Source organism: Pagrus major, chromosome 16 (genome assembly GCF_040436345.1).
Source record: "Pagrus major chromosome 16, Pma_NU_1.0".
NCBI classification, from domain to species: domain Eukaryota; kingdom Metazoa; phylum Chordata; class Actinopteri; order Spariformes; family Sparidae; genus Pagrus; species Pagrus major.
Window position 1 is genome coordinate 30,678,856 of NC_133230.1, and position 26,130 is coordinate 30,704,985.

General features: G+C 42.0%; 1 protein-coding gene and 1 pseudogene across 4 annotated transcripts; both read right to left on the reverse strand.

The window, feature by feature from the left end:
- Positions 1-26,130, reverse strand: LOC141010730 (uncharacterized; annotated as a pseudogene).
- LOC141011151 (G2/M phase-specific E3 ubiquitin-protein ligase-like) lies at positions 6,429-12,382 on the reverse strand. 4 transcript variants are annotated; one of them, XM_073484394.1, is made up of 11 exons: positions 12,191-12,382; positions 11,299-11,517; positions 10,469-10,546; positions 10,019-10,078; positions 9,646-9,852; positions 9,137-9,236; positions 8,894-9,041; positions 8,671-8,768; positions 7,973-8,116; positions 7,719-7,839; positions 6,429-7,254 (listed from the first exon to the last, which is right to left on the reverse strand). In XM_073484394.1, the coding sequence occupies exons 5-9, from the start codon at positions 9,842-9,844 to the stop codon at positions 8,107-8,109; spliced, it is 555 nt and encodes a 184-aa protein (XP_073340495.1). In that variant the 5' UTR covers positions 9,845-9,852; positions 10,019-10,078; positions 10,469-10,546; positions 11,299-11,517; positions 12,191-12,382; the 3' UTR covers positions 6,429-7,254; positions 7,719-7,839; positions 7,973-8,106. The 4 variants fall into 4 exon arrangements, with proteins under 4 accessions (XP_073340495.1, XP_073340496.1, XP_073340497.1 ...); XM_073484395.1 differs by lacking the exons at positions 11,299-11,517; positions 12,191-12,382 and adding exons at positions 10,792-11,028; positions 11,143-11,286; XM_073484396.1 differs by lacking the exons at positions 10,469-10,546; positions 11,299-11,517; positions 12,191-12,382 and having other exon boundaries at positions 9,646-9,778; positions 10,019-10,253.

Consider the following 26,130-nt stretch of genomic DNA (forward strand, 5'->3'; position numbering starts at 1 on the left):
TTAAGTACTGTAGTTGAAGACTTTAGCACGAAACTCACAAACTCTGGGAGACTCATTTGTTGTTATTACATCAATATTGAAAACTGTTGTTTGCACGAAGGTGAAGAGCTGGCCCAGGTACTCATTCGTACGACAGGTTGAACATGTAGTGGGATTTAAACAGTTTGTCAAATGCACCCAACGAGCTAGTGGCTTGGCAGGGGTTGAGCTGTTTGTCCACAACAATGTAGAGTGTCGATCCTGTTCCTGGTTCGACCAACAGCAAGGATGTATGGTTGTCTACCATCTCTTCTCCGAAGGTGTTCATCCAAGCTGCAGCATGACTAAAAACTAGTGTTGTGATGTTCACGAACGAACCGATTCTTTTGAACGGCTCGTTAACATGAACGATGGGAACCGAGTCGCAGCTGGGAACCGTTCTTTTTTTTTTTATATGACTGTGCGTTTCACGCAGATGCACACAAGAGCTCCTCCTTTGCTCCTCCCCTGAGTGGGACAGAGAACAGGAGGGAAAAAAAGTTACATGGGGAGGAGCGCAGCCCAGCTGCACGGTGCTTATTAGATATGCAAATGTAGCATGACGCCACCTGAGTTGTGCATGCTGCCTTTGCGTAAAAAAAAACAAAAAAAAAACAGAAACACGTGACTGCCCCTGCCTCGGAGAGCAGAGCAGCTGCAGCGGTCTTAATTAGGAGGAGGACAGTCAGTCTGTTGTGTGTCGTGATAATCAATATTTCAGAATAATTCAAACTCAGATATTGGTGGGATATCTAATTTTGTATTATTTTGTTCCAAATCTCACCCCATCATACCTCCCAGTGATTATCTCCAAGATAAAATGAGTTACCACCAGGCTGGCTTCTTAAAACTTAATAAATATAAAAATCAGTCGGCTCTTTGAAGGGAACGGCTCACCAAGATCCGGCTCCCCTCAAAGAGCTATAAATCCCATCTCTACTAAAAACAGTACGGTAACATCAACACATTACACTATCAAGTTTTCAACTGCTCACTTGGGTCTGTACACCAGCAAAGTTGAGTTGTTAAACAAGCCATGACAAACTGTGTGTGTGTGTGTCTATAGAGAGAATTTAGTTCCGTTATTATTCAATCAAATAGAATAGATTTGAAACCAAAAAAGAGATTTGAGAGCAAAAGAGAGTAAGTGGCAATCAATTTATTTTTTTTTGAGATCGAAACAGAACAGATTGCAATTGAAAAAAATATATGAGAGAGCATATTTCTTCAACTTCAATCAAAACTAGTGTTTGTAAGTAAAAACATACGACCATTTTGCTTATAAATCAGTCCTATTTGCTTTCAAGTTGAAAACCTTTGCTTGCAAATCAGTCCTCTTTGCTTGCGAGCTATAAAGTTTAGTTTGCAAATCAGTCCTCTTCCCTTGCAAGTTCTAAAGTTTTGCTTGCGAATTCAACTGCACTTGATGGCGGGGCCTACGCTGGTAGATGAGAGAAGAGTTTCTATTGGTTGGTTTGACCTGGCTCCAGCGCCAGCTACGCCTTCCGCATTACACCCACTTCTCCCTTGTGCTGTGCTGCTTTGAAGTAAGTTGATAGCCTGTTGCTCTTGAAACATTTTCCATAAGTAATGAATTGCACTATATATCGTTGGCTACAGCCTGCCTTACATTCACAACAACAACAACACAAGTAATGAATTATAACGCCCTGCTGCTGCAAGTACACTGATTAGCAGCAACATGGTTGTCTCTGCTAGTCACGGCCTGAGCAGAGTAACCTAATGAGTGAGTGAATTACAGGGAGGCGTATACAACGTAGGGCTGTGATTTAAACATTTAGTGTTGCATGGTACTTGCGGTGCCAAAACGTCACGGTTCCTACACAACAGTACTACCGTGGATTACTGAACTACCGCTGAATGTGGTGCCAGTTTCCACTGTGTAGCGGGCTGCCGCTACTCCTCCTGGCTCCCGTTCTCACTACAGCTGTTCTAATGTCAACAAACACACGTGGCGAATAATTTAACAAAATCACGCACATATTTCTAACCAGCCAACATTACTGGTCTATACAGGAGCAGCTGCGTCAGACGGTCCGACTTAAATGACACTGAATGATGCTTTTGACCTCCGAGATGTAGAATGTGTAGGCTATAGAAGAGAAACACAAACTTCAGCACCACTGATCTGTATAATCAGACCAAAAGACATGTCCTGTGATTTTAAGGCTCCTTTCATAATTAATAGAGGCCGTTATAATGTAGGCCTAATATATTTATTTATGTTATGTTATGATACAAAAAATACAGATATTATGACCCCTCAATGATCATGCTTTACTTTATTTTCATGACAGAATGGATAACCAAACTGCAAGATCACAAATCCAGGTAGGCTATGCATGCACATATATGTATTGTCATTGTGGTGGGAATAGCTGTATTGTACAGCTTGTGCAGTACCGGAATCAACTGTTAAGACCTTATATATCGATTTCGAGTATCTGCATTTGGTGTGCACCCAGGAGTTGCAATTCATTCGAGCTGGGGCAGCTTATCTTGACGTCCCTGAGTCTGTGTTGGACCATGTACAACAGCTGTCTGAAGTTGTCAGGAATCATCTATCACACAGTACGGTAGGGCTGAACGATTTATCGTTTTCTGATCGAAATTGCGATTTCAGACAACGCGATCATGTGATCGCCAAAGCTGCGTTTTTTGCAGCGCTCCTGACTGACCCAGGATCTGTTGTGTCAACTATTTTACACATACATGCCGTCTCTTTACCATCCTGCCAAGCTCACCGATCAGAAGTGGCATGCTACTCGTGGACAGGTCACGCTAACCAATCAGTATTAACCTGCTCCTTAACGTGTTCTGAAATGGCTCCAGCTGGACCAGAAGCGGAGTTAGGGGATTTAATCCCCAAGAAAAACAGCACGTTGGTCATTTGGGAGTATTTCGGGTTTGAGGCTGCAGACGTGCACCAGGTACTGTGCAAAACGCGCTAAAGTTGCAACATTCAGCGGAAACACAACCAATTTATACCGGCATTTGCATGACGAGTGCATGACGAAAAAGTCTGGTGAAACGTCCGGTGAAAATGATACTCAGGCCCACTGTAGCAAACAGACTACAATTACAGCATCTTTTGCCAACTTGGGAACTTGGGGCAGGATCAAGAAATAAGACTCAATAGTGACACGACGGCCGTTGCGGCCGTTAGGGTAACTGCAGCCATCAGCCGTGCATGCTTCTTGTTAATAAGTACATTTGGAAGCAATTTTTAACTTTAGTTTTCATCCTTGCATTAGAGTAATAGCATTTAATGTTTTAATGTTACTGTATATTGTGAATATTGCACTGAAGATTGATTTGAAGGAAATCGTGAATCAAATCGAAATTGCAATATCTGCTAGAAAAATCGCAATTAGATCTTTTCCTAAAATCGTTCAGCCCTACAGTACGGCCCCTCCACTGTTTGATGATGTGGCTGTTGTTGAATGGAGTGGGAGTGTGGGGCGACCCTGCCTCAACATAGACAGACAAACGCTGCTGAATCTTCTTGGTACAGAGTTACCACTGACATCTCTTGCGAATCTCCATGGGATTTCAAGATCTACCCTTTACAGACGAATGCAAGAGCATAACCTCTCTGTCAGAGAAGGGTATTCAGACATCCCTGATCATATTCTAGATTTAAAGGTTAGGTCAGTGAAAGCAAGATTGCCCCATGCTGGCTACAGGCTAGTCAAAGGATCCCTTAGATCAATGGGTTACCGGATTCCATGGAGAAGAGTAAAAAGTTCTTTGCAGCGTGTGAATGGTGCAGAAGTAGTAGCTCGAATGGTCCAGCTGTCTTGCATTGCAAGACGGACGTACTCCATTCCTGCTCCTCTGTCACTTGCCCACATCGACACAAATCACAAGTTAATCCGGTGTGTTTTTGCCTACTGAACTTCTTCTAATCAATTGTGAATTGATGTCACTCACTTGTAATATCAGTGATGACTAATGTAGAGGCTAAACCTAGTGCTTAAAGCCACTGAGGGGCTGCATAGAGGGCTGAACTTAGGTTAACGCGTTTGCCGAACACTGCGAGACACAGACGACTTCGGAATCGGTTAATTTGCGATCATGGTTTATTTTTCTCACCAAAACATCTTCTAGTGTGAACAAAGTCCATGCACCATTACCGATGCGACTCGCCTGCCGCAGCATGACAGAGCGGTCGAAAACTGTGTGCTCTTCCCCTTTGCAGCAACTGACCCCTGACCCCAGAACAATAACTCCCATCTATGTAGACTCCCCTTTCGTGGTGCGCTGAGGACACCTACTGGCCCCATACAGACACGCAGTCACACGGAAATGGCTCATACAACTAACAATCAACTTTTTTGTAGGTACAACATTGTGATTTATGGAGCAATTGATGGCTTCTCGAGGAAGGTAATCTTTTTTCACAACCTTGTTCACCATTTTTTGTTTTGAGCCACTACATGAACCACTACACACACTTTGTTACAGATATTTTATCTGGACACAGCAGGAAACAACAAAGCAGAGACAGCTTTGCAATTCTTCATGGATGGAGTTCAGAAATGTGGATGGCCATCAAGGTAAGTGCAGTTGTTCAGAAGAAATGTGACAAGATTTTGTTGTCAACACACAATGTTAGCAGTAGTAAACTGAAAAATAATAATCCATGTTCCAAACAGCTGGAGTGACTGACTGATCACTATTCCTCATCAGTTCAATGTTATTTTACTCAATGTCTAATTTAAGTCTATTTTTGAGGTACTTGTAGTTCTCGAGTGCATTTCCATTTTATGTTAATTTGTAGTTCCACTCCACCACATTACATATATGTAATACATAATATGTAATACTTTCTATCCCGCTACATTTGATGGTTAAATATGAAACCTTTCTGTCTCATGTATTCAGGGTTACATTTCTGATGTCTGAGTTGTTAACAGCTCCGCAAATGATTTTTCATTCTAAACTTCTTTCATGGTTTCATGTCAATAAATGTTTAAATAATCAAATATTTCACCTAAAGTCAAAGGTTAGAAAAAAAAGTAATTCCTCTCCCATTAATCATCTCACCACCCCTCAAATTTCTCTGCTAGCCTTTTGGCGTGGCATGGGACTTAAGTTGTAAACAACTGGACTAAAATTAGTGCATATAAAGTGTAAACAATTTCCACCTCCAGAAGCTAAAACCTTAACATGCTGTTCCAACACTAATGCTTCACTATTAAAAATCTAAATATGTCATACATAATAATGTATCAGTCAGAGGGATCAAAACACTACTTTTACCACAATACAGTGAGCTGATAATAATTATGGACTTTAACTGTAGCATTTTTCTACAGAGAACTTCTACTTGAAATTCAGTATTTTTACACTGTTGTATTGGGAGTTTGGCTTAACAACATTATTTTTTTCTATTCTGCAAAACACAGGCATTTCATGTTCAATCTCACTGCGAATTATTAAAGGGGAATTGTCATTTTTTACAACCTGGACCTTATTTCAAGCATAAAATACGATCATTTACTCACCCAGATAACTTTGGTGTCATTTGGAGTCGTTCGGACGAAATTAGATCCAGTGGAGCGCCGCGTATATCCATATAATGCGAGTGATCGGGGCACCGAAGCGCAGCCTCTATATAACGCATTATCTGCTGCGAAACTAGTTCATTTCACCAATATTTTGTTATGATACGCTAGCGCTATTCCCCTCTGAGTCCGGGGTTGCCAGTTATCAACATCCGGGGTCTGTAGGTTGACCTACTAACCTCTTAAATAGATAGATCGATATATATTCCTCCACTCTCACTTTATGTCTCTGAACTCCCTGGCACAAGATGTGATGACTAACCTGTGACCGTCTGTGTAAGACTGGCTTTTCAATTCAAGCTTCGGGGACCAAACTACACCAGCTGCTTTCACACAACTGACTGCACTCCGTGTTCTTGCTCTGTCCTACATTTTTTCTTTTTGTACATATATGATGCATCTAGTCTGGCATGGTGTCCCACAATGTGCATGGGATCTTCTCAACCTATCATAATTAGTTGTTCTAGCTTAGTATCCAAAGCTAGATGTTTTACTCTTTATAGTAATCTGTGCTGTCCCAATGTGTTGTTTCCACCACAAATCCAGCAACCAGAACACCCACCAACATTGTGTGAGTATGATGTGGATTGTAACAGAAGTCAGTCAGGATAACTCAAATGTCATTGTGGCCATTTGTGCATTTCTGTCTTCCTACACTGTTTTAGCTGATCCACTGAATAGTTACAAATATATCCTTATGTTATTCTTTGTAGCTTGTTATATTGAAAATTAAATAGTAGCACTGCCAAAGCTCTGCCAAAAGGCAAAACAATAAACACATTTCCATTCCTGTTAAATTGACGCAATAAAAGCCTCCTGTTTATTTGTCAGCTGAAATATTTTAATATGAAAGAGAAGCAGCCAAGTAACTTTGATTTCTCATCCACATAAAAACAAATACAGATTTGAGTGGATACATCATCCACATTAACAAAAACATATTTCAGTGGAGGTAGACTTGACTAAAATGGAACAACTTTTAGTATCCATAACATTGGTCACAGTACAGTATTAATTCAATTAAACAGTACCACTGAATCTCTTATGGTTCTTTAATTCGCAGTACAACTGAATGAGAAGCAACCAGGTAACTTCTATATGAGAAGTAGTTGGTTGCTTCTAATTCAGCTGTACTGCGAATTAAAGAGCAGTATGGAAAAAACAATAGTAGTACACAATCTAAAACAGTTACATAATGCAAAAACAGGCATTTGGGACAGAGACTGGATGATAGAGAGGGTACTGGGGGGTGGGGGGTACTACAATAACATCAATATTAACGTTAACTTACACATTAACTTGAATTCACTTATTTATTCTTCACAAATAAATTCTCAACAGTTTTAACAAACCACATCACACTCTGTCAAATCCTGCACCATTTGATTGCAGTTTGCAGTAGTGTTTTGAAGGACTCAGTCTTTGATGTGGGCGACTGGAAATGTGATAGTGTCAGTGCAAGCACCGACAGTTGGAAAGCAAATACTATGAGTCGGCATGTCATTCATACATTCATGATTAAACTTCACAGTGATACTGAATTTCTGCCGCTCCGCTTAAAGCAGATGTCTGTGGGCTTGACCCGTCATCCACTGCATGACTGAGGATACAGTCAGGGTATCTTCTCTATGATCAGGGTGTGCATCTTGAAAAGACAAAAAGCTTAAGTCGTAAGAAATCTGTTCAGTCATTTTATATGCCAACAATTTGGTGAATTGCTCAGTGTTTTTCAGCAGCCTGGGTTGGTTTGCTGTAAATGCTCATGTAATTTTTTGTTAACAGCAGGCCTGAAGGAAAATTAGTGTGGTACTTGTGATTTTTCTTTATTCTAAACTGCACTACTAGTTAAAAAAGGTAAACATCTGTGAGCTATCTTCTCAGCAAAAAGCAGTTTGGCTAAGTAAATAAGTGCAAAAGTATGGGATGTTTAGAGGGTAAATCTTTCAAGAGTTCAGAAATGTAAGTGGGAGCTTGTCCATGAATGGCCTGATAGGTAATAACCAATATTTTAAAATGAATCCTGAAATAAACTGGAAGCCAGTGCAGAGAAAACAAGATGGGGGTGATATGGCATTCTACTACTTACTTTAAATTGAAGGTTGTACATACCTTCAAGTTCAAGAAGGAAGTCCTGAAAGTACTCCAAGATTTTCCGTTCTTTCAAATGCTTACTTGAACCACTTGAGCTGAAGTTCAGGGCCAGATGGGAAAGGATGTAATGTGAGTCCACCTAGATTTTAAAAAAAAAAAGGTAATCTGAGATTCCCTGATAATTACCTGCTTAAGAAGCAAGGGGTAAGCTAAGGAAATACCATGTAGTACAACTTGTAAAAACCTCGAAGCTATACTGTACAATAGCATACCAAATCATTGTCTCCAGCGATGAGGGGCTGCGACACACTTCCAGCCTTGTCTGTATCACTTTGATGAGGTTATACACTTTCAGGCCCTCACGTAGTTGTTGGAGTATGGGCATGCGTTTTGTCATCACATGAAGTCAAATTGTCCTGAATACAGAAAAATTAACTTCACACTATTGCCTAGGTGTAACACTGAAATGGTGGGAAGGTGCGAATACAGCAATGTAAAAACACTATTACAAGAAAAGATCCTGCACGAAAACTCCTACTACAGTAAAAGTAAATAAGTATTATCAGCTTTTTGTAGTTAAAGAATATAAAGTACAATATTAAATCATCATAAAAATGGAAATACTTAGATGAAGTACAAGTACCTTCAAATTGTACTGAAGTGCAGTACTTGATGAAAGGTAAATTTTAGTTACATTCCACCACTGACGTTATGGCAGCAAGCTCAAGGAATAACGCCATGAAAAAGGCTTTGCTACTATATGCAGGCAATTTAACAGGAGCAGAGTGCCTCAAGATCATTTGGCTTTACTCAATTGGTCAAAAAGATTTCACATTCAAGCCAAAGAGCACCTTGGAAAAGACTTTTGGAAAGCGCTTGCCATTATTCTCACATTTATTGAGGGGAAAGCAAACTACACATGGCAATCTGGGGTCACACTGCAATGTGTTACAAAAACAGTAGTATTTACCTCAGTATGCTGTCTTTGTGCTCCATGTCTATTTTCCCTGTGTAGCCACAGTCCACGATGTCTTGGATGTGGGCTGTCATGTCATCTGCTTCTTCAATCTTAAATAATCACACCCAAAACATTAAATTATACATTTATTCTTTTCAGTATTAAGTAGTATGTGTGAAGCACTTTAAGACAATATTAAATAGGTACAATGTCTGAAAAAAAAAAGTCAACTTACTGCTTGTATCAGTGGTGAGTGAGTGGTATCATAGACATCATCAGCAGAAAGATTGCCAGAAACAAGGAAGTCGTAACACCATTTTTGCAAGTACCGTGGTGCTGGTCCTCCTTGTGCTATGCTCACTGCAAAAATTTCCCCTGCAGCCCTACAAACAAGAACAGGATGGTTTAAACAACGTAAGTACAAGGGGAAGTCTCAGTTCTGTTTCACAATCAGAATCATATGTATATATAAATGCACCTGAAGAGCTCATCATCCAGGTCATTGAGCAAGTATTTGGGCATCTTTCCCTTTTCACCATCACCTTCAAAAAGTCTTTTTTCTATCCCAGCCACCATTGCTATAATCCAGAACAAAGCAAGTCAAATCTTGGAGACTGTCAAACAAGTACAGAGGAATGTGTCTGATTATTCCAGTCATGTGACTATTTAATTAACTGCTCTGTTATTCTGTGTAGGAGATACACTAATAATAAATGTAATTTATTAATCACTGGCGATTAATAAAACACTCATTAATGTGTTCCTACATCTGAAACAAAACACTCCGAGTTTCCCATCTCAGGCTGAATCAACTCAGAGTTGGTTTTGTCAAGCCTGTTTGTAGAAGGCACCTCAGTTCAGAAGTCAAACAAAACAAAACAACAGAATCAACAAGACCACAAAGAAAAGATACACAAGCCACAAGTAATGATTCTTCATTTGATTTTTACCCTGTGACAAAATTACTCATGAATGTCCAGTACTTACCAGACAGAAATTCTTTTCTTAGGGCCCCTGTATCGAGCCCCGGCTCACCCAGGAATGTAACTTTCAAGGGATTAACTGGACTGCCATTTTTTTGACGTTTCCACATCTTAAGACCTCTTTCCACGACATTCTCCTGAGACACACATAAATCAAAAGGTCTTATCGGTGTCCACCTGAGATCTGACCCACATGATGACATCCTCCTCACTGTAAGAATATATCAAATCTCGATATAAGACAGATATCGGGACATATGTTTTTAAGCACATATAAAAGCATTATATTAAAAAAAAAAAAATAATAATAATAATAATAATAATAATAAAAAATAAAATAATAATAATGATAATAATAATAATAATAATAATAATACCATGAGATAAGATCCAAATCAGCCTGAAGTGTGTCTCCTTTACAGGCTCTGTCCTCAGGACTATAACAATAAAGGCAATCATTATTGATCTTCACAGATAATATGCTGTCAAAATTAGTGTACAAACCAGACATCTGGCCTTCTAAGTCTCAAAAAATAATAAATGCAACATTTCACATGACACATACAAACTTATAAATGAATCTACAGAGTAGGAAAAAAATGTCAGACGACCAAAAACAATGATCTGCAGATCATTGTTTTTGGTCGTCTGACATTTTTTTCCACAAAAACTTGCATGAACCTCTTGCAAATAGGGCATTGGACCTTATCTTCCTGCATGCAGGCATATGAATTAACAACCTGAGCAAAAAGCTACAGGCAAACTCTTATCATCAAAACAGTAAAACAGTGACAGTAGTACAGTAAAAAAAAAAAAAAGTGCTCTACTTGTTGATGGCTGTGGTCTTCACAGGTTGATGAGGCAGATCCAGATGTAGATTGGTCAACAAAGATCAAATCTTCATCCTAGATGTAAAACAAAACAGATGCAATAACAGCTCTTTAATATTATGTCAGAGCTAAACTAGGGGTGTTAAAAACTTTCAACAGTAACTTTTAGCAGACTACTGTGCAGACTTCAATTCAACAGACTTCATATTTGTTACAAGATAAGCTATATTTGGTTCACAGCTTAAAGATGGCTCAAACAGTCAATATACACACATATTAAACTTGTACTAACTTTGATAATTAACAGTAAGACATTGCACCTGTGTTTCAGGGCTACACTGCACTACACAATCATTGTGTTGCAATCCTTGCAGCTAGCCTTTGGCATGAGGGCAAACTCAGGAGCACTAGCAGGGAGAGGTGTAAGGTCAAGTTCGTCCTGAAGAGGAACAATAACAGGACAAACTTCCCTCCCCCTGAAGCACTTCTTAATACGGCCCCAGTGTAGCCCTCAGCCTCTAAAGGAAAAACTGAAAGTTTCCTCCTTCCATTTCCACCTATTAAAATGACAAACAATATAAGGACATAAACCATGATGTATTCATGTTTTTCTGCAGTATTAACACAGCAAACATAAAAGAAGTTGCATTTTAAGTACAGTAATTATGTACCTGCTGCTTTAGAAAGGAGCCACCTGTCCTGGAGCTGTGTCATCCTGGGGAATGTCTTCACCACCAAATATTTTTTGAGGTATATGAAAGGCATTGCACAGAACCCTTGATGACACAGGCAATTAGGCAATGTACTTGCTTCAACATGCATAATACCTCAACATGTGATATGTCAGAATCTACTGACACAGTCCTCTTCCCCAGGCCAGCTTACATAAAAGTTAACTCCTCCTTGGGGTTTGGAGTTACTTCCACATTAGATCCAAGTAAAAAAAGGAAACATCGAACAGCTTCCATATCTTCACAGCCTTGGCTGTAGGCATTTGACCTCTGGGGAGTGCTCTTTTCTTGCCTCGGAAGAATCCAGGGAAAGACCTGTGTGATTGTAGAAAAATAATGTTATTAGTTCCAACTTAAAGGAAGCCGACTGTCAAGCCACATGCACCACATCCAAGTACCAGAGAAAATAATACAGATAAACAAATTAAACCACACAACCTAAATCAGCAGCTCCATCATTGCGCTACCATCATGGCAAAGCCAGAGTAATGTAATTTATTTTACCTGAATAATCCCATACCATTAATGGTGAAATTGCAGGTACAGTATAATGTCTACAGTAGAAACAATGTAGAAAAAGTAGTAAAAATGTACAGTGTTAAAAGCCTAACTTGGTCATGTTCTCTCCACATGAAGAGAAGAGACTGATCCTGATAAAATACATGTAACGTGAAAATGTGCATTTACATGACACATTTAGGTGGTCAGTTTACATGGGTGCAAAACTGTCTACCTGGCCCTTTCAGTATGGACTGAGAGTCGCTGACTCTGTCCCTGTCCCTGTCCCTGTCCATGTCCCTGACTTTCATTCGGCATCGCCCTTGAAATCAGAGACAGGAGGTGTCTGGCCGTCTCTGTGGCTTCACGTGCATCATACTGGAAAGGGATTTCACATGTATGGACATTGGTAAAAAGGACATCAGTACATTACAGTACAATGCATTACTGTCACTTAGGCTGCACAGAAACAAATTAAGCAATGACTTACCCTAGCTTGTGACTGCTGTTGGTTTTCCATTCTGGCATTAAAAGAAAAACGGACGTATTATTTTGACAGTATTTATGTAACATTGCATAACAATAAAAGTCATGGTCAATAAAAAACAACAGCGAATGAAGATCAATGTAGTGTTCCCAATGAATCTGTAGATCCATTCCATAATATTACAGACACATAAATCTGAGTTTGGTAATGTGCGTGAATTTGTTAAATTATTCGCCACGTGTGTTTGTTGATATTAGAACAGCTGTAGTGAGAACAGGAGCCAGGAGGAGTAGCAGCAGCCCGCTACACAGTGGAAACTGGCACCACGTTCAGCAATCCACGGTAGTACTGTTGTGTAGGAACCGTGACGTTTTGGCACCGCAAGTACCATGCAACACTAAATGTTTAAATCACAGCCCTACGTTGTGTACGCCTCCCTGTAATTCACTCACTCATTAGGCTACTCTGCTCAGGCCGTGACTAGCAGAGACAACCATGTTGCTGCTAATCAGTGTGCTTGCAGCAGCAGGGCATTATAATTCATTATTTGTGTTGTTGTTGTTGTGAACGTACGGCAGGCTGTAGCCAACGATATATAGCGCAATTCATTACTTATGGGAAACGTTTCAAGAGCAACAGGCTATCAACTTACTTCCAAGCAGCACAGCACAAGGGAGAAGTGGGTGTAATGTGGAAAGCGTAGCTGGCGCTGGAGCCAGGTCAAACCAACCAATAGAAACTCTTCTCTCATCCACCAGCGTAGGCCCTGCCCATCAAGTGCAGTTGAATTCGCAAGCAAAACTTTAGAACTTGCAAGCAAAGAGGACTGATTTATAAGCAAAATGGTCGTATGTTTTTACTTACAAACATTAGTTTTGTTTAAGTTGAAGAAATATGCTCTCTCATATTTTTTTCTCAATTGCAACCTGTTCTGTTTCGATCTCAAAAAAAATTTTGATTGCCACTTACTCTCTTTTGCTCTCAAATCTCTTTTTTGGTTTCAAAACCAATTCTATTTGATTGAATAATAAAGGAACAAAATTCTCTCCATATGTGTCTGTCTGTGTGTATGCGCGTGCGCGTCTGTGTGTGTGTGTGTGTCCCCCAAAGAATCCTCGCTGTTGAGGAATTGTAGCCAACATGAAGACATTCAGTTTAGTCCTTTTGTTTGACTATGCCTTTCCAAGTCATTTCAAATTGAGTTAATACATATAAAATACTAGCTAATTGGATAAAATAAAAGACATGCATACCTTGTGAAAGTGCAACATTTTGTCCACTGCATCACTGGGGCTTATCTTGGTCCTCTTCTGTCCAGCTGTGGGTGGCAGGAGATGGAGACGGAGCAGCAGAGAAGCCATGTCACTGTCCCAGGCTATCAGGAGGATAATGAGGTGAAACAAGCCATTAGTATCAAGTTGGAATGCACAAAGTAACCAGCACTTGCTGTTAGGAATAAAAATCCATCATAGCGATTAACTTACTGGTGTCATCGTTCTCTGTCAGTTTCTCAGCAGTTTTTAGAAGTCGGCACACCTCAATTGACTGAGTCAGGCGTCTGGCCTCATTGATGACCTTGGGCCTGAAAGTTGTGTCCCACTTCTCAAGCATCTTGGAGGCTGTTTCAGCTCCAAACAGCAGAAGGAAGTCTTGATTCAGCTGTTAATCACATAAGCATATAACAGGGTTTCTGCAGGTTTGAACAAGTCAAATTTAAGACTTTAAGACCTTTTTGAACTAAATTTAAGACCTACACGAAGTACGAAACAGTAAGGAAAAATAAAGTCCCAGAATTACTTTAAAAAATAACTAAATTTATTGCCATTCACAGAGCAACTCAAACAATGAAGAATGGAGTGAGTGTGTGTCAAGGTTATTATAGTTTTTAAATTTCAGTAGTTTTTATTTTAATTTGGTTTTTCAGTTTGCTTTTTATTTCAGTTGAGGGTCCTCTTGCAGAGCGTACACTGCGCTTCAGATTCATTATTATGCGGCTTTTAACCAACTGAATTCTGGTTGTTCAAGCCAACACACTAAACACTTTCCCATAGTGTAGCAGATTCCGCAGTCGAAGTCTTTCCGGAACTGGCAAAGTGTATGGCGATAAATTCCGACCGGGCTGTTGGCAAAATGTCACTTATGTTCCTGGATACTTCAGAAAGAAGTACAACACACGGAGCTAACTGTGAATCTCACAACACGTTTCCCAAAAACAAAAAACAAAAAACAAAAAACAAGGCGATGACGGAAGCGGTAAATGAACGTTCATATTTAAGACCTAACTAAATGTAATTTAAGACCTATATGCAAAATATAGATGTATTTAAGACTTTTTAAAGGCCTTCATTTTAGATACATGAATTTAAGATTTTAAGACTTTTTATGGATGCGCGGACACCCTGATATAAATACACAAATTTCAAAAAAGGTCAGAGTATTGTACTTGCATTCAAGCAACAAAACAATGAAGTGTAAATAAATAAAATGGACAACTCACCAGCCCTTTGACATCTAAAAACCGTGGAAATGACATCTGTGGTTCTCTGTGGGTCATGGACTAGGTCTTGGCGATATTGAAAGGTCATCTTCATCTTCTGAAACACACTTGCTTCATCATGAGAGTGAATGAGAAATGATATGGCTTCCCTGCAGGCATCTCCATCAAGCTGCTCAGGCAAAGTGGCTGCCAATCTTCAGCGCTTTGGTCCTTGTGCTTGAGCCACTGTAGCTGTCTTGGCTGGTCTTTTTACTGTATTCCTGGACATGGTCTTAAGGTGCCATGCTAAATATCCAGTGCCTTTCTCCGCATCATAGAAGTGCTCCTGTTAAGATATTTATAAAACATCATTACAAAAGTCTTATCATTCCTTGATTTTACAAAAAATGTGGTAACAGTATTAATAAAAGGATAATCACTTTAAAGTAGGTTTGCCATTTTCTAATTCATGTGTAGTATCCTATTGCCCGAATTCATTGCAATTGCAAGACGAGGCATTTTCACTCATTTGATGTCATTTTGCATCATAATGACAATCTTTATGGCAGAGTTGAACTTTTTGTAGCATACTCAAGTTTAAAATATTTTGTTAGACTTAGGTGGTGTCAATTATTTTCTACAAATACAAGAATGTAGAAATGTCAACACTATTTTGATTAGTATCTGTGATGCATCAATCATTTTAACTAAAATCCCCAAAACAGTAAAACTGGTGTGTTTTCTGGAAGTAATAATTTTTTTTAACTTAAATAGCCCATAGGAGAAAAAGGATCCTTCAGTGAAGGAAAGAGTGTTACAATTCCCAGGGCATACTTCTCCTTATGTTTACGGGAAGGCATCCTCCTTTAGAAACAACATTCCAAATCAGTTTATACTGCATCAAACCCCAATAGATGTTATCTGATGATACTGCTTGTAGGAACACATGTCTATCGCCTCTGTATGATGTTGAGGCCCCGTTTTTCTTTTTAACTCTCTTCATCTGTAAGAAAACTATTCACAGGAAAGAGGTGACGGCCAGTCTGACCCCTTCTCAATAAAGCTTCTCAATAAAGCCTTCAGATGGCGACCCTTTTTAATTAATTTACAACTTAAAACCCATTTGTCCCTTCTTCCCCCTCAAAACAGATAAACTCCTCTCTCTGGCCAAGCTGAATGAGTTCAGCATGGATTCGTCTACTTTCTTCACATCAGGAGGGACAGAGAAACTGTTTCGTGACAAGGATGTGTTAATATCAAATGTCTTTGCAATTGCAAATTAGGTATCTCTCTCACACTCTCTCTCCACTCTCCACAGTGAAAGGACTCTGGAAACCTCCTCCTTGTTGTTCTAATCCTCCCTTGTGATTTATGAAGCATCTGGTTTCACTGTGTGATATTCCAATCTATAATGGTTTCTGCACTGATTTTTTTATATATATCGTTAAGTATCACAACCTGATTCAGAGGAAGTGAATTTAATTTAATTAATCTTGTACTGAGTAACAATGGAAGATCTGCCCGGCCAGCGTTTCATCCTCTCGTTATTTCATTCAAGAAAGTTGAATTAGTTTACGAATCAGATGCTTAAGAGCTACCACTCAAACCAAGAAGAAAAACATCTTTAATAAAGACTACCATCATTGGTAAAGACTTGCAGTAGCCTTCTGCTTCAACAAACCGTGTGAGCGGTTTGCAACGACAGAAAGACTTTGTGCCAAGCCGAGATTGGTCCTGCCTCCAACGCTCACAAGCGGTGCCATTCCGCTGAGCAGCGGACCGAGATCATCATCAGCTGAGTGCTGGACGAGTTGCGCTCTTCCTCCGACATCGGAACGAGGGCGTCACCCACTGTGAAATCGGACGAACCGCGACTTCCCTCTGGCTCTTGGACCGGCACTGCAAGCCCGCAGTCGAGCTACGAACTCCGGAGGAAAGACCGAAAGTTGTGGACGTCCCAACTCTTCGGACAAAGTAGGCTAAGCACCTTGCACACTGTTGGATTCACATGCATGAAAGAGTTGGTGTCTTTTTGGCTTCTGATTCATATCTTTTAGCTTAAGAGGAAGGAATTCGGTTAGGGTCTCGTTAATATTAAAATTACTCTCGTAATATTTGAGCGCTTCCCCGACCCTGATTTCACCATCCGCCCATGTCCATATAATCCCATTACTTTAATCATCACAGTCTCCACATTTTCTGTTATCATTGTTGTTTGTTTAAATCACCATTTCATTTATTTACCCTGATTTATCTAGTTAATAAACATATTTAACCGTATGTCGTTGTCTGTGCAGGTTTGTTTTTAATGTGGAGAACCGATGGAAACTGTGTAGAAATCCCTGCTTCATTTATGAGATTTAATACATTGATTTAAAATTGATTAGAATTGCTCCAAGTTAACCTTGTCCGGTCAGATTTGATTAATTCCCTCCGCATTCAAATAGACAAAACATCGGAGGTGGTGCCCCATTTAATTTAATTTAATTTAATTTAATTTAATAAGTTTATTTGTATCAGGGACAATGTACAAAATAACATAAGTCTCGAGATGGGAGAAGATGCTTTGTACCAGATTTAGCTTACTAGCCACTTTCCATCCGTAGTCCCTGGGCAGGTGAGTAAGAACAAAAAGAGAAAGGACAAAAATTGTCAACTTACATAACAGACCAAACATCCATACAGATATGCGTATATACGCCCGCTCATACATCACTAACACTCATTACTAACAGGTGTAAAACATATTTCATATCAGAATGAAATAGAAGCATACAGTTATTAAAATACTTCATTCTTTGACAAAGTTAAAAATAATTTAGGTTTAAGATTAATGCTGACATGACTGGTTACTTAGGATCCATTTTTTGATGTCCCGGGAAAAAACGTTGAGGTCTGTACAGAGTTTCAGATTAGTTGGGAGATTGTTCCACGATTTAACAGATTTGAAAGAAAAAGCAGATTGGGCAAAGGCAGAGCTACGCTTAGGCATGTTACAATCTCCACTTGAGACAGATCTTGAAGCTCTGATGGAGTGTTCAGAACGGAGTTTAACAAAGATTTTCAATGGGGGAGGAGCAACATTATGGATTATTTTGTACACTAAACGGACATCAGAATACATCATTAAGTTATCGAAGCTAAGCATTTTATATTTCTTAAGTATTTCACAGTGATGGTACTGTCGTGATTTTCTGTCTAAGATTTTCAGGGCTTGCTTGTGGAGTGACCTGATGGGATTCAAGACAGATGTACTTGCCTGAGACCAACAGGACATACAATAATTATAATGAGACAAAATCATGGCATTGAAATAAGTTTTAGAGGCTTCAACAGTTAATGAATTCCTGATGTTTCTAAAGTTTGATAAGTTATATTTTAGTGTATGGCTCATTTTTTTGATATGGCTTTTGAATGTGAGAGTGGGATCTAATATCACACTCAGGTATTTGAACTTATTAACATTTTTTATTATTTCTCCATTGACATAAATATTTGGAAAAACCGTATTTCGTTGCTTGTTTGAGAAATACATGGTTACTGTTTTATTAGTATTTAGGGTGAGACGGGAATACTGAAGCCACTGTGTAACTTTTTCCATTGCCATTGACAACTTAGCAGCCACTTCTTCAGGATCTTTCCCAGTAGTGTACAAAACCGTATCGTCCGCATACATCAGGGTCCCTACTCCATCACACACAGATGGAAGATCATTAATGTATGCGCTAAACAGCAGCGGTCCTAAGATGGAACCCTGCGGCACCCCCAACACACACACTTTTAAAGACGATGTTTTATCATTAATCCGCACACACTGAGAGCGGCCGAGTAGTTAGGACTGGATCCAATTTAATACATTAACTGAAAGTTTAAATTATGACAGCTTTACGAGTACGATTTACGAGTGCTTTATTAATCGCCAGTGATTAATAAATTACATTTATTATTAGTGTATCTTCTACATGCTCATATAAAACAGGTCAAGACCATATTCTTAAAATGCAAAAACATACAATTGAAAAATGCCCCACTTGCTATGTTAATTCAATGCAATGTGTTTTGAAAATTCATGATAATCTTTCTTAATATAATGTTTACAATCTAACAATTCACTTAACACTTACCCATGCCTCCAAGTCATATGGCTAGCCAATATGTTGACAAGCTGTCTCCGGGTGCGGTGAGTGAGTGACTTTTCTGCCTCATACTCGTCGATGACATCCTCACCCCCAGGTTTGCAAAGCAAGGCATTTTTTACCATCTATTTGTGTAAAAGAAAATAAAGTTTTCAGTGTACAAATCAGTCTTTCAGGATAAAAATCATTTTAACAATATACCACAAGATTAAGAGTAAAAGTTAAAATCACTGATTCAGGAGGGTTTCTCACACACAAAAATGAATCAGCAATTTCAGCAAAAAAAAAGCTAACCAATTGTTTAACTGATTATGCAAGTGCAACATGATTTGTGATGAAACAATGTTGTTTCTTATCTGCCTTAGATTACTAAGTACAGAGCTATTAGCCAAACCCAATCATTCTAAATGTCACAAATACTCTGATGAGAAACTCACTTAGTTTGACACTTTATGATGGTCAACAATGTAATTTACATCTGCTGCCCTTGACTACCTCTTTTGCAGCCTCTGACTCAGAAACCTCTGTGGTAGGCCTGGGTATGACTTCAGAGCTGGACGTACGTCTGCCTATGGGAATCCCATATTCTATTCGACTGGAGTGGTCATTGTCACTTGAAGAAAGTGATGTCTTCGTATCTGTGAGGGAGGATGGTGTTGAATGATCTAAAGGAGAGAAATCTAAAAGAAATAAAAACGTAACTGTGACATGCCTGAAATGTAGCATTTGGTGGTTCCCCAGACACTGGTTAAAAATCACACCTGATCCCACATTTTCAAACTGTTTTTGCAATTAGATACAGATCTTTCTTTTAAATATATTTTTCTATAATCTACTTTGTTATAGTAGTCAAGGCAGAGACAAGAGATCTCAACTGATATTTGTGAAGCAAAAAAACCCTGAACATTGATTACAACTGATTTTATAATGAGACATACCTTCCTCTGAAATGCCGTCTTGTGTTGTTGGACTTGGACCAGGATCGATCTGTATCTCAAGAATGATGTCTTCCTCCAGTGTCTGAGCTGGGTAGTTAATAGATTTCATGTGATCAGAATCAGGTTACAAAAAATAACTACACACTTTTTCAAATATTAGATGGAGCAAAGAATACAGTTAGATTATAAAGGATTACACTTAATTTTAAAACACAGCTATTGTCAAGAAATTAATAGTATAATCATAGACTTATGCCAGCAGTTTTTTTCGTACCTCATTGATTTGGCCAATTTTAAATGATGATTATGTTCTAATGGATATCAAAGTAAATTACTACTCACTTTTCACTGATGGTGACTTAACCAATATCTGATTTTTTAATGATTTATGGATAACAGAGAAATGTATCTACCTGCATCAGGAATTCTGTCACTTACTGTCAGGCATAAATCCGGACTGGTCTCTATCAGTTCAGAAAAGATGTCTTCCTCAACTACTTTGTTGGTTTCATCAAAAGCATCAAGTTCAGTAGCATCAGGAAGCCCAAACTTGTATTTGACTGTAGGAAGATAATCATGAAAACAGATTAAAAAATACATGATGCTGATCTTAAGGTGCAGTAAGTGATTTGCATTTGTGAATGTAAGTGTTGAATAGCTCTGCTTTCCAACAGCCGTCAGTGCTTTAGGGTGTTTGTCAGTAACATGGATCTCCCGGTATCTCTGCTCTGCAGTAAACAGAAAATAAGTTCCTTCTAGTTCTCTCCGGATTTGCTGGAAAGAGGGTGTAGGATACCAGAAAATGTCTGACAATTTCTGACAAAACACTCTAAGCTAGTGATGGCTGTCACAATGTAGACCACAATACTAACACTTTTTGGGGGGATAGATGCAATTACTTACACCACCTTTAAACTGCACTTTAAGGATGACTGATCAAACTTTTCTCTTTAAACATCTCTGAAACTACATAATGCTTTCACTTGTGCAGTAACCGCAGCGTCAGAATGTTGCATTTTGGTCATTACCAACACAAGTGTGTACAATACAAAAAGCTTTTTTTTTTGCAAATTGATACCCAAATTGAAAACCAGAAGTGCCATCCTAAATACATAAATCCTTGTCTTTATTTGTTGTGAGGGCAACTATGAGATGGCTACTCACCTTTAGCGATGAAATCCAAAAAGGTGAACCCTGACAGTAATCGGATGTACTTCTTGGTATTCTGGTGCTTCACCTTGAGCAACATTGCCACATCTTTAGACTGCACCTTGTAGAATAAGTGGAGAAATGTGGCTGTTAAACTTCATCAGGTGCAAGGAATTAATTTTTGAGACTAAGATGGAACCAATGTGGTCCCTGTAGGAAAGTGATGCAACGAACAGCACTCAAGCAGAAAAAACTGAGTCTCTTCTATGAATTGTAACGTTTTTTAACGTCCAGAAGGGAGCAGGCGGCGAGATGTCCGCTGCATAATTTCTGCATCCTGCTAGTGATGTTACTGTAATGTTTCACAGAAGTGTCCGAGACGAGACATTTTATTTAGCCTCACACAAACTCTATACACTGTCCCGATTTTAGCTCCCAGCAACACACACAAACTCTTTCTCTTTCTTTTCCTGAGACTTTTCGACTGCTCCCGCGCAAAACTGTGTGCTGACTCCAGGCGGTCCTGAAGCTTCCTGGCATACTCAGGACCTGAGGGTGTGTCCACCAAATCTGGGGGCTGGCCAAACGCCACTACTGCCGGGGTGCGAAGCTCTCTCCCCAACATGAGGAGAGCAGGGGTGCAGGATGTGGTCTCTTGAACTGCAGAACGACATGCCATGAGCACCAGGGGCAGATGGTCATCCCAGTCCCGCTGGTGTTGTGCAGTGAGAATAGCCAGTTGCTGACCCAAGGTGCGGTGAAATCTCTCCACTAACCCGTCACTCTGGGGCCGCAAAGGAGTGGTGCGGGTCTTGTGTGCTCCCAGACGTTCACATATGGTGGCAAACACCCGGGACTCAAAATTTCTTCCCTGGTCGGAGTGTATGGTCTCCGGCACCCCAAAACGGCTGAACATGCCCTCCACCAAGGCATCCACCACGGTCTCCGCCTCCTGATCTGGCAGAGCGTAGGCCTCGGGCCACTTTGTGAAGTAGTCTATGGCAGAGAGAACGTAGCGGTTACTTTTGTCCGAGCGAGGTAAAGAGCCCACTACGTCCACCGCCACTCTCTCCATCGGGCCCCCCACTGGAAACTGTTGGAGTGGTGCATGGGAACGGCCAGAGGGACCCTTACGGGCTGTGCAGGGGTCACAGCAGCGGCAAAAATCCTCCACATCCCTCCTGCACTGCCCCCAGTAGAAACTCTGGCGGAGGCGGCGGAGAGTTTTTGTAACTCCAAAATGCCCGGACCCTGCGGCTCCATGCATGGCCTTAAGTACACCCTCACGCAGGCCCTTGGGGACCACCACCTGCCAACGCTCCTCCCCTGTTGCAGGCTCCTTCCATGCCCGCTGCAGCACGCCCTGGTGCAGGCGCAGAGCATCGAACTTGGACCACAGTCCCTTGGTCGTTGTGGAGAGCGCTGCCACTTCTTCCCACTGTGGTCGCTGTTGTGCCTCCACCCACTGCAGAACGGGCTGAAGGTCCACATCCTGTACCTGCTGTTATCTCCACTCTGCCATGTCCACAGTCTGCAGCTCCCGGCATAGGAGCTCCTCCCCTCGTTGCTCAGTGGACCCGTCTTCCACCTCTCCCCGCAGCTCTCCCTCTCTCGCCTCTCTTTTCTCGCAGTAGTGGCACCCGTCTGCTGCACATGGCCGGCGCGAAAGAGCATCTGCGTTTGTGTGGCGTGCCCCAGCCCGGTGCTCCACGTTGAAGTTGAAAGCCTGGAGCTCCTCTAACCACCTGGCCACTTGCCCCTCCGGCTCCTTGAATGTCATGAGCCACTGAAGAGCAGAATGGTCAGTCCGCACCTTGAACCACAAACCACACAGGTAATATTTGAAGTGCCTGATTGACAGTACCACCGCCAAGAGCTCCCTGTGGGTGACGCAATATCGCCTCTCATGCTTGTTGAACGCCCAGCTGCAGTAAGCGACCACCTGCTCTCCCTCCTGCCCCACCTGGGACAGCACACCTCCCACACCCACACCGCTTGCATCTGTATCCAGGATGAAAGGCAAGGTGGGGTTAGCTGGGGCCAGCACTGGAGCCTCGCTCAGGGCACGCTGGAGGCTGCTGAACGCCTCCTGACATTTCTCAGTCCATACAAAGTCTCTGTCCTTTTGCAGGAGCTGGAACAGGGGTGCGGCGGTGCAAGCAAAACCCCGTACAAACCTCCGATAGTACGAAGCCAAGTCCAAGAAACTTTTCAGCTGCTTCTGGTTGATAGGGGTGGGCCAATCAGTGACGGCCTGCACCTTCTCCTTCACGGTGCCGATGCCCTCCCCTCCCACCTTGTGTCCCAGAAAGTACACCTCCTGTTACATGAAGTGACACTTGTCTGGGTGCAGCCTCAGGCCAGCTGCTCTGATTCTTGTCAGCACCTGTCGCAGGGAACCCAGGGCAGCCTCGAAGGAGCTGCCATGCACCAGGATGTCATCAAGATAGACCAGGCACTGCTGACGGGGTACACCCCCCAGCACCTTGTCCATCAACCTGGCAAAGGTGGCAGGAGCGTTACATAGACCAAAACAGAGAACCTTGAACTGCCACAGCCCCCGCCCGGTGCAGAAGGCAGTCTTGGGCCTGGACTCAGCCGCGAGGGGTACTTGGTAATACCCACTGCGGAGGTCCAGGGATGAGAACCAGGAGGACCCTGAAACCAGGTCCAGTGACTCATCAATACGAGGCAGGGGGTATGAATCCTTCCTGGTTACTCCATTCACTGGTCTGTTGTCTGAGCAGAGCCGCCAGCCGACTTTCTTAGGGACCATGACAACAACTGCTGCCCACGGGCTATCTGAAGGCTCAATGAGGTCTGCCTGCAGCATTTTCTCCACAGCTTTATCACAAGCCTGCTGACGAGCCAGGGGGAGGCGTTGAGGGCGACACTTGATAGGCTGTGTATCCCCTGTGTCGATCTCGTGCTGCAAAAGATGAGTTCTCCCCACCTCTTCATCACACAGAGCAAAACAGTCACGAAACTCCAGCAGCACCTGCCACAGCTGTTCTTGCTGCTGCGGGTCCAGGCTGCTACAGTTCCTCCCCCATATCTCTCTCACTGCAGCCAACACCCTCTCCTCCTCCATCTGTGGTAACGCGGGTGGGGCTGTCGCAGAGAGATCCCTGCTTGGGCTGATGGAGCAATTCTCACTTTGGGGGGGAGACACAGGAGACAGGGACCTGGGAAAGGAGTGGACAACAACAGTCTCTACTGCATTAGCTGCATGACGGCCAGGGGGCATGTCAGGAAGAAGCCTGGGGAACAAGGTGATAACTGGCCCCTCTTGAAAACTCACTGTTCCCTGAGCCTGGCGTGAGTTGGGGCACTCTCTGACCAAATGTCCAGGTTGGCCACACCCCCAGCAGACCCTGGGCCCTGGGCGTTTTCTGCGCACTGTCTGTAGTGACACAGCCCTTAACAGTTCAGTTACTTCATCAACCCACGCTGGCCTCTCTTCCACTGGGGGGCTCCCCACTGCAGCCCTTACAGCAGGTGAGGTCTTATCTTGACTGCTTGCACCAGCCACACCCCACACATTCTCCCTCTCCACAGCCATCTCCAAGGCTGCCTGCAAGGTCTGAGGGTGCTGCAGCTGTACCTGGACACGTAACTCAGTGGGGGAGAGGGCCCTGATAAATTGATCCCGTGCCAGCTCACTCTGTACTCCTGGGGGCATGTGAGCATATGCCCGCCACGTCAGGCTCTCTACGTCGTTGGCCAACACCCGCAGCAGCTCCTCGACTTTCTGCCCCGGTTACTCAGTTCATTACGCATGAGCTCGGGCTGTAAACACTGTCCAAACCGCCTCTGAAGAGCCCCCACTAAAGCTCCATAGTCTCGTCTATCATTCAGGCTCAGCAGCAGAAGACAGGACAGTGCATCATCCGTGAGGCACAGAGCCAGCTGCAGCACTTTATTGTCCATTGACCAACCTTCTGCATGGGCTAACAGTTCAAACTGGGCCAGGAAAGCCTCCCAATCTGACCTACCGGAGTACTTGGGGGTCTTGGCGGCTGAGACAACAACCGGGCACAGAGCACCATCACGTCCGCCGCCATCCTCCGCCCGTTGGTCACTTCCAGTGCGACGAGGAGTGGTGCGAATAGCCGATGAAGGGGTCAGGCCGGCCTCATTAGCCATTTTCACCGCGGCATCTCTCAGACGATCCCTCGCTGCGTGTGCAGTTCTCGTGAACTCACTGGTCATGTCCTCCGACCACCCGCAAGCACTGCCGTCCCCCTCGTCCGTCCTCACCTCGTCCTTCACTTTCTTCCCTTGTCTCCCATCCATGACATGCGCCAGCTAACAGGCTAACTCGAGAGCGATGCCGAACCAGCCTGACAGGATGCTGTCTTCCGTCCGAAGTTACTTCTGACACCAGTGTAATGTTTCACAGAAGTGTCCGAGACGAGGAATACTCTGAACAGACGTTTTATTTAGCCTCACACAAACTCTATACACTGTCCCGATTTTAGCTCCCAGCAACACACACAAACTTTCTCTTTCTTTTCCTGAGACTTTTCGACTGCCTTTATTTGAGAGCCAATTATTTAACCTCTTATCTTGAATAGCCATTTGTGGCTATTCATCATCTTTGCATTGACTATGTAAAAAATAAATAAATTAAAAGTGCTCTTGGAAAGGAACGGAGCCATAAGATCTCCCTTCAAAGAGCCGTATATCCCATCACTTCTGCCTGTTGCATGCGCCTTGCCTTGCCTGGTTCAAACGGTATATTTTCAGTGAGTGTGAATATGTATATCACGGACAATGTGTAGTTGTGTGTTTGTGTGAATGAGTATAAACGGGTGATGTCCGTGCCTGATTAAACAGAAATGGTCTGAAAAGGGCTACAATTTCACTACGACGACGACGCCATCACCCCTCCCCCACATTGATGCGCAGATTTAAATTTGACAAAACACTCACCATCATTTGACTTAAAAAACGCTAATTCATCCACCACTGGTCACCTTAGTACATGTAAACACATTTATTTTAGCTTAACACTTGATATTTGGCCAGATAAATAAGTTGACACTCACTAACTTTGTTTTAAGCAACCACTTGTTGCCAGCAAACGTGAATGTAATTAACAGCTTGTCTCAACCAGGTCAATGACAATTCAGTCGCTTCACACCCCATGATATGTTAACACGACTTCATACAGCGATTACCATCCCGTAGAAGTAAATATATTCGGTTCTTACCTTATTTAAGCCGTATAATCCACACAGG

Excerpts from the sequence above, each read along its gene's own strand:
- LOC141011151 (XM_073484393.1), bottom strand. The coding sequence starts at position 10,100 with ATGATTGCCTTTATTGTTATAGTCCTGAGGACAGAGCCTGTAAAGGAG. Across the intron at positions 9,237-9,645 it reads AAGAAAAGAATTTCTGTCTG|CAATGGTGGCTGGGATAGAA; the intron begins GTAAGTACTGGA and ends TCTGGATTATAG. Across the intron at positions 8,769-8,893 it reads ACTCACCACTGATACAAGCA|ATTGAAGAAGCAGATGACAT; the intron begins GTAAGTTGACTT and ends TGATTATTTAAG.